The 8,637-nt window shown below is 42.6% G+C and overlaps 1 protein-coding gene across 6 annotated transcripts in view; it reads right to left on the bottom strand.

Moving 5' to 3' along the window:
- Window positions 1-1,012, bottom strand: part of UBR2 (ubiquitin protein ligase E3 component n-recognin 2) — a 123,921-nt gene extending 122,909 nt beyond the window's left edge. For 3 of the 6 annotated variants that reach the window (XM_053905002.1, XM_053905003.1, XM_053905001.1), the window contains exon 1: window positions 530-1,004. In XM_053905002.1, coding sequence (XP_053760977.1) covers window positions 530-607 — 78 coding nt within the window. In that variant the 5' untranslated portion in view covers window positions 608-1,004. Of the gene's footprint in view, window positions 1-529 lie in introns of all 6 variants that reach the window. The other 3 variants (XM_053905004.1, XM_019457140.2, XM_053905000.1) reach the window with 2 other exon arrangements.
- Between the last annotated feature and the right edge of the window lie 7,625 nt (window positions 1,013-8,637).

Consider the following 8,637-nt stretch of genomic DNA (forward strand, 5'->3'; position numbering starts at 1 on the left):
AACAGTGTCGTTTGCATCCTTTGGTGCCTAAGGGTAGTCCCAGAAACAAAGTGAGGAACCGGTTAGGGGTAGCATGTTCTGGTGGAGGAGGCAACGCTCCACTAACCTGAGGAAAAGGAATTAGGCAGATAAAGCAGGGCGATTACACCCCCAAAATCAGGAAGCGTCTTCCTCTCCCCTCTGCCAAGAGCTGGCATAAAGGGCAAAGGCCCCTGTGCTGGGGACTTCTTGGGAGTGGAGGGGTAAGGAGGAATAATGGAAAGGCAGTCGGTTCTCCCAGGCAAAAAGGGAATGTAAAGGCGGCCAGCGGACAGAGCGGCTCTGCGGGCTATTTGAGGATAAAGAAGGAGGGCGAGGGGCAGGCTCGGTGGCCTCCCCGGACCATTGCCCACACGGCGAGGCTAGAGAGCCCCGCGAGGTCGTTACCCCAAGTCAGAGCTGGGCTGCTCCGAGATTTCCAGGAGTCAGTTCCTCCCCCCGGGCGCGGCCTGCGAGGGCCGGACGTCCCCGCCCGGGTCCCGGCACTCACCCCTGCGGTCTCCTCAGCCGAACATTCCAGCAAACTCCGGTCGATGGCCTGCACCTCGGGCTCCAGCTCCGACGCCATCTTCCCTCCTCTTCCTCCCAGAGCTGACGCCGCTACCGCCGCCCCGAGGGCCGCGGGCCTCGCCACAGCCCCGGCTGCAGAGACTGCCACCCGTGTCCCAGGTAGTCGGTCCGGAGTCGTCCAAGCGGCCGCGGGTGAGGAAGAAGAATAGTGGTGTGAGGTGAGCTGGACAGGAGGGAAGACGGCCTCCTGCGCTCCCTCCCGGGCTCGGCGCCCAAGAGTCAAGTCACTGCCTCGTCCCTGCCCAGGAGAAGGACACAGAAACCCAGGACCTGGCACTCTCGCTCGCTTCTACCGCGTCCGGCACGGGAAAGGAGCAATAACACCCAAGAGAGGAAGCAGCAGTCTGGGAACTGTAGTCCCTCTTGACCGGACTGGGAAGCAGGTGGAACCCTTCTAGCGTGCCCCCCGAAGGCATTGTGGGAGTTGTAGTCCATCTTCTAACGAGAGCGTGGGCAAATGGCAGATAAGCAGGTGGGGCTTTCCTGTACAACTAGAATCCTGGGAAGAGACTAGCGGAAAGAAGCTCCCACCTGGGAAGAGGCAGAAGAGCACGTCATTGTGGGAACTGTAGTTTTATTCCCCCCAACTCCGTTTGTTCATGTTTGTATCCCCAGATCCTAGAACGGTGCCTGGCACGTGGTAGATGCTCAAGTACTTTTCAAAGCCTAGCATATGGTAGGCCGACAGATGGTCGCGAAAGAACGAAAGAATTACGTTTTATTCCTATAGTTCTATGACCCTGCCATTCATCGTGCCTTCATCTTTTAGACTGTAACCGAGATGGACATTACCCAGATGTTTTGAGATTTTAAAATATATGTAAGTATTGTTAAAGAAAACGTTTACAAGTAATTTAGTGATGACCACTTATCAAAATGTATTATAAATATTGCTGCTGCAAAGGAAAAGGAGCCTACCAATTAAGTCTATCAAGATCCACTCTTGGGGTGCCTGGGTGGCTCAGTCAGTTAAGCCTCCAACTTCAGCTCAGGTCACGATCTGGCAGTTCGTGGGTTCAAGCCCCGCATCAGGCTCTGTGCTGACAGCTCAGAGTCTGGAGCCTGCTTCCAGTTCTGTGTCCTCCCATTCCCTCTGCCCCCCACCCCCACTTGCCTCTCTGTCTTTCTCTCAAAATAAATAAATATTTAAAAAATTTTAAATTTTTTAAAAGAAGATTTGCTCTTGTTATGGACATTTTATAAAAATAGATTAGGTACAAAAGAAAATTGTGTTTGATTAGAGGTAATTAGGCTCTTGACTCACAGTTGGATGAGTAGGTTCTTAGAACCAGTCTTCAGTTCCTTTAGAAGTTATCAGAAAATTTACACATTTTATCAGGCATGCTAATTTACCTCCAGAAGGAGATTGTGAATTACATTAGGAAAAAAAAAAAAAAGAAAGAAAAAAAAAGAAGAAAGAAAGAAAGAAAGAAAAAACAAAAGAAAAAAAAAGATCTGATCTAATCCAGGTCTGGACATGTTTTTGTGGTTGTTATTGTTTTTAACATAATATTAACCATGTGTTTTGTTTGTTTTGCCTCTTTTTAATCAGGAAATAAAAATTACCCATAATCTCATAGTTCAAATAAGTCTTTTATCACTTTTAGAAAGAAAAGTGATATAAGACTAGAAATCCAAACTTAATAGGATTTATTTATTTATTTATTTATTTATTTATTTATTTATTTTTGAAATAAGCTCTGTTCCCAACATGGAGCTTGAACTCACAACCCTGAGATCAAGAGTCACGTGGTCTCTGGTTGAGCCAGCCAGGCACCCTGTAGGAATATTTTAAAAGGAAAAATGACGGGGCACCCAGGTGGGTCAGTTAGTTAAGCGTCTGACTCTTGATTTTGACTCGGGTCATGATCTCACAGTTCATGAGTCTGAGCCCCATGTTGGGCCTCTGTGCTGTCAGCACAGAGCCTGCTTAGGATTCTCTCTCTGTCCCTCCCCTGCTTGTGCTCTCTCACTCTCTCTCTAAAAATAAATAAACGTTAAAAAAAAAAAGGAAAAATGAATATGACTCTACCTACCCCAAGTCCCTCCTCCCCAAAGAAACCCATTTTTAATACTTTCTTATGACTCTATAGAAAGAAAAAATGCATATATCTGCATAGATATCTAGAATGTGGTATCTTGAAATGTTGTTCTATGTGTTACTTTCTTCTTTGCCCAACTTCCTTGCACAGATACACTACCGAGTCAGAGTCAAGCTGGAGGAAAACTGGGATTGTTTCAACCTGAAAGCAAAGATAATGCTTCTTTAAGGGTCCTAATATAGAAATAAAGCTATTAAAATAGATTGTAAAGAAGATTTCTGCTGTTAACAGTATTTCCTTCCATTACTTTTAGACTGACTTTAAAACCTTTTCTAAAAGTTTTTTAATCTTTATTTATTTTTGAGAGAGAGAGACAGAGTGCAAGTGGGGAGGAACAGAGAGAGAGAGAGACAGAATCTGAAGCAGGCTCAAGTCTCCGAGCCCTACACAGGGCTCAAACTCACAAACCGCAAGACCATGACCTGAGCTGAAGTCAGACGCTTAACTGACTGAGCCATCCAGGTGCTCCTACTTTTAAATTGATTTTAATGTTCTTTTTCTAATAGTTGAGTTGGATGTTTACTATTAATATTTCTCTTTTATTCCCTCCAATATATACATTTAAGGCAGTGGTTCACAAACTTAAGCATACATCAGAATCACCTGGAGGTCTTGATAAAAATACAGATTTCTAGATTTCCACCTTCAAAATTTCTAATTCAATAGGTTTTAGGTGGAGACAGAAAATGGCATTTCTATCAGGTTCCTGGGTCATAGTGCTGGCCTGGGGACCAACTGTAGAGTCATAGATTTATTATGGCAATACATTTCCATTATATACTGCATTCCACAAATTTTGGTATATAGTAACCTCGTTATCATTCATTGCTAAATATTTTCTATTTTTATTGTGATTTCTTCTTTGACCCATGTAGTATGGTTTAAAATTTTCAAATGTGTATGGTACTGTTATCTTTTGTTACTGGTGTCACATTGTATCATACTGTGGGCAGAGGACAGGGTTTATATGATCTGCTACATTCTTTAGTATAAAAGGACATTCACTGTGGACTGAAGTGTATGAGTGAGAGACTAAGAGAAAAATTACCAGGTGTACTCACAACTGCAAAGAAAAGACCTCCCCCCCCCCCCCCCCCCCCCCCCCCCCCGCCGTTCCAGGAACCAACCAGGGTGTGCCCGGTTGTGGTCTGACCTAAAGGCGGGAACCAATCAAGTTCTGCTGAGTGGTTTGAAAAAAAGGCGGGAACCAATCAAGTTCTGGTGAGTGTTCAAATTTAAATGTCAACCAATAACAGCTCTGTAACCGCAAAAAATCCCTAACTTGTTTGTGCCTGTCTATAAAACAAGCTGTAAGATCCTCCTCAGGGCCTCTTAGCGTCACCGGCAACGAGTGCGCGGAGGACCGGGTTCGAACCTGCAATAAACGACCCTTGCCGCTTGGCTTTGACTCTGGACTCTGGTGGTTTGTTTTCGGGGGGTCTCTCGAATCGGGGCATATCATGAGCAACAAATTCTTCAAAGCCATTATTTCTTCAAATATTATCTTTCTTGCATTCTGTCTATTCTCTCCTTCTGGTACTCCTGTTTGACTTGCTTTTCTATTATCTATTAATCTTTTTCATTTTTCTACGCTTTTAACTGTCTATCCTGCATTCTGGGTATATCTTCTGTGTGCAACCTCTCCCTTCAGCTCTGTCTAATCTGATATTGAACTATCTACTGAGTGTTTATTTTCAACAATTTCATGTGTCATTCCTAAAAATTATATTTAATTCATTCCAAACATTCCTGTCATTAAAAAAAATTTTTTTTTGTTTAATGTTTATTTATTTTTGAGAGAGAGAAAGAGACAGAGCGCGAGCAGGGGAGGGGCAGAGAGAGAGGGAGACAGAATTTGAAGCAGGCTTCAGGCTCTGAGCTGTCAGTACAGAGCCCAATGTGAGGCTCAAAATCATGAACTGTGAGATCATGACCTGAGCCGAAGTCAGACACTCAACCGACTGAGCCACCCAGGCGCCCCATCAAAGATTCCTGTTCTTCTTTCATAATATCTTGTTACTTATTTATATAAGTGGTTCTAAATCTTTGCCTTATATCTTTAATACTATTTTATTTTATTTTATTTTATCTTATTTTATTTTTTATTCATTTTTTTGAGAGACAGAGAGAGAGTGAGTGGGGGATGGTCAGAGAGAGACACACACACACACAGAATCCAAACCAGGCTCCCGGTTCTCAGCTATCAGCACAGAGCCCGATGTGGGGCTCAAACTCACAAACCATGAGATCATGACATGGGCTGCTTAACCAACTGAGCCACCCAGGCACCTCTATCTTTAATACTTTTAAATATTTATATTCAGTAGTGCTTATTAGATTGTTGTACTTGTGAAGATCTTGGGAATCTAATCTTACTCTTTGTGTGTTAATCATTTAAATGATTATTTTCTTTCTGCCTTGTAATTATGAATTTTGAGATCATCTTCATTTAACATTAGCTGTAGGCAACTTGAGTGGCCTGTGTTGAGAGCATGTACCTTCAAAGTAGTTTTCCATTTGCCTCTGCAAGGCCAAGCATTTTTGAAGCATCATACACTCAGGACCAGGCACTCTGGGAGGATCATACACATAGAACCAATTTTCATGTCAGTTTCTTGGCTTCTGGTTCCCTAATAACACAAATTGAATTGTGTGGCATTGTCCCTGTTTATAAACTTTTTAAAGTTTATTTTTATTTCTTTTGAGGGGGGAGCAGCAGAGAGAGGGGAGAAAGAGAATCCCAAGCAGGCTCCGCGCTGTCAGCACAGAGCCTGATGTGGGGCTCAAATTCATGAACTGTGAGATCGTGACCTGAGCCAAAGTTAAGAGTCAGATGCTTAACCAACTGAGCCACCCAGGTGCCCTTGTTTATAAATTTTTAAGGGAGAATAATATTTTTTCCTACTCACAGTCAAGGTAAAAGTTTCCTTGTCGTTTCCTCTCAGCAAGTCAGTGAGTGTTTTTCTAGTCTATCCTTTCTAGTCTATACTTTCCTTTGAAAGCCCTGGCTTTATGTGGGGATCACAGTTTTAATTCATGTTTCTTGTATGCACGGTCTTGTCTTACATTCTTATGTGGGCATTAAAACGTCCAGTTAGGGGCATGTTTCTCTGAGAGTGGGTGAAGATGATGCTAAAAACAGGAATATCATTTGAAAGTTTGTACAGCAAGAAATTAGATCACCCCATCTTCCACCCTGGAAGAAGACTGGAGGCTTTTCCTCTAGAGAGGCTGCACCTGAGGTCTTTGGACTGCGCAACACCAGGCACAGCTAAGGACAGGGACATTGTGCTAAATACTAGGGCATTAATTCAAAGTCTATATACTGAACAGACTCATTCCAGTGCATTCCCCATCTTGGCTCTGAGAACACCAGTGGCTGGCTTATAACTCCCAGGCAGGAGTTTGAGAGCATCCAGAGGGACCGACCAGCCCAAAAGAAAGAAAGTCTATCAGAGGGGTGGGACTCTATATTAGATTGCTTGGGTGGCTTAAATACCAGAAATTAATTTTCTCATAGTTCTAGAGTCTGGAAGTCTAAGACAAAAGTGCCAGCAGGGTTGGTTTCTGGTGAAACTTCTCTTCTTGGCTTCCAGATGGCTACCTTCTCACTATGGCTTTTCTTCTTTGTATCACAAAAACAGGTCTCTGGTGTCTCTTCCTCAGTACTATTGGATTATGGTCCCATTCTTATGACCTCATTTAACCTTGATTACCTCAAGGACCCCACCCCCCAATACAGTCACTTCAACTTGGGGATTAGGGCTTCAACTCATGAATTTGGGGAGAGGGACCCAAGAGACCCCAACAAAATGATGCACTTGGGCTACCTCACCCTTGTATGAAAAGCTTCCAATCATCTTTTTAGTGACACATTCTTAAATATGAGCAGACAAGCAATTGTATAGAGATATTTGAGCAAAATCTATAAAAGAGAGACTAAAATATAAGAAAGATGAGGAAACAAGTCAGAGAGTTGGAAAAAGCCTTTTTAAATGTTATTGGGATTCTTGGGAATAAGAGAAGATTTTGCACTCATTAAAGAATAGGAGACTGGGGTGGAGAAACATTCAAGAACAAAAAAGTGCTCTTAGATACTTAAAATGTAAAATCTCTGAATAAAAAAAAACAAACCCTGAATAGTAGGAGTTCTAGAAAGAACAACAACAAAAATGGATGAGTATAAATTATCAAGGAAATTTTTCAAGAAAACTTGTAAGAATGGAAATATATGAGATTCTAGACTGAGGAAGCCCAGCCACAGAGCCGAAATTTGAACTCTCCAAGGCCAAGGCTCATGTTCTTTCCAAGCTATGTTGCTTCCTCCATGGACCCATTTCTAGGGAAATACATTTATTAGGGTTTTTTTTCTTTTTTTTTTTTTTTTTTAATTTTTTTTTTTCAACATTTTTTATTTATTTTTGGGACAGAGAGAGACAGAGCATGAATGGGGGAGGGGCAGAGAGAGAGGGAGACACAGAATCGGAAACAGGCTCCAGGCTCCGAGCCATCAGCCCAGAGCCTGACGCGGGGCTCGAACTCACGGACCGCGAGATCGTGACCTGGCTGAAGTCGGACGCTTAACCGACTGCGCCACCCAGGCGCCCCAGGGTTTTTTTTCATAATTAAAATAAACAAACTCATGCACAGTGGGTCAAAACCCAGTCTCCTTTTTCCTTGACAGACCTTAAAATAATTAATCGACCCTTCTTAAAGGCCATGAGTAAAAGATTGAGAACTTTTGTCCTTGAATTACTTCAACACATTGAACTGAGATCTTCCTCTCTTAGGAGGGTCATACCAGGATGGGTCCATCTATGATTACGAATGTGGTTATATGCTCTGCTTTTCTTGGGGACAAGGTTATCCACTTCCCTCTTTCATACTGAGATAACTGACAGTGATAACAGCCAATTGCAACTTTTTTTTTTTCTCGCTTGTGGTGTTGAGAGTGGGTTTCCTCCAGCCTCTAAAAAAATGTTATAAAGCAGCCAGTATGTAAAGAGTCCTCAGGCAATAAAAAAGTAAACATACAAGTATGTTATATAAAGAGACAAATAAATACAGATTTTGAAGAATATTTCATTTTTTCTGTATTTATTGTCACTGATGTAAATTATCTCTTGGGAATGGAACACTAGGCGTCTTGTGGTTTTCTGCTCCCTGAAGTCAGCTTATCAAGGCCATCTTTTTTTTCCAGATATGGGAAGGATGGCATACTGTGAGGCGCAATTGTCCAGCTAGCACATTCCACCCTTTCCAATTATTATTTCATTGGGTGTAGTGAGGTGTGTGACAAAGACTGTGTCCTTGACCTACCTCTAGTCAGGCTACTCTGAGTCCTCTTTTTGACCAGGCCTTGGGATCTGTTCCTGGCCTGCTTATTCTAGCTTAGAAAGAATCATGCTGAGTCCGTTTAGCAGAAAAATTTCCACCTTTGGTCTGGTCATCTTGATATTTGATCAAGATACTTGTGTACTAACCCTTTATCTGATATGTCATTTGCAAATATCTTCTCCCATTCTGTTGGTTGCCTTTTAGTTTTGCTGATTGTTTCCTTCGCTGTGCAGAAGGTTTTTATTTTGATGAGGTCCCAGTAGTTCATTTTTGCTTTTGTTTCCCTTGCCTCCGGAGACGTGTTGAGTAAGAAGTTGCTGCGGCCAAGATCAAAGAGGTTTTTGGCTGCTTTCTCCTCGAGGGTTTTGATGGCTTCCTGTCTTACATTTAGGTCTTTCATCCATTTTGAGTTTACTTTTGTGTATGCTGTAAGAAAGTGGTCCAGGTTCATTCTTCTGCATGTCGCTGTCCAGTTTTCCCAGCACCACTTGCTGAAGAGACTGTCTTTATTCCATTGGATATTCTTTCCTGCTTTGTCAAAGATTGGTTGGCCATACATTTGTGGGTCCATTTCTGGGTTCTCTATTCT

This window comes from Panthera pardus, unplaced genomic scaffold (assembly GCF_024362965.1).
Source record: "Panthera pardus isolate Hobbes unplaced genomic scaffold, ASM2436296v1 HiC_scaffold_17, whole genome shotgun sequence".
NCBI lineage: Eukaryota > Metazoa > Chordata > Mammalia > Carnivora > Felidae > Panthera > Panthera pardus.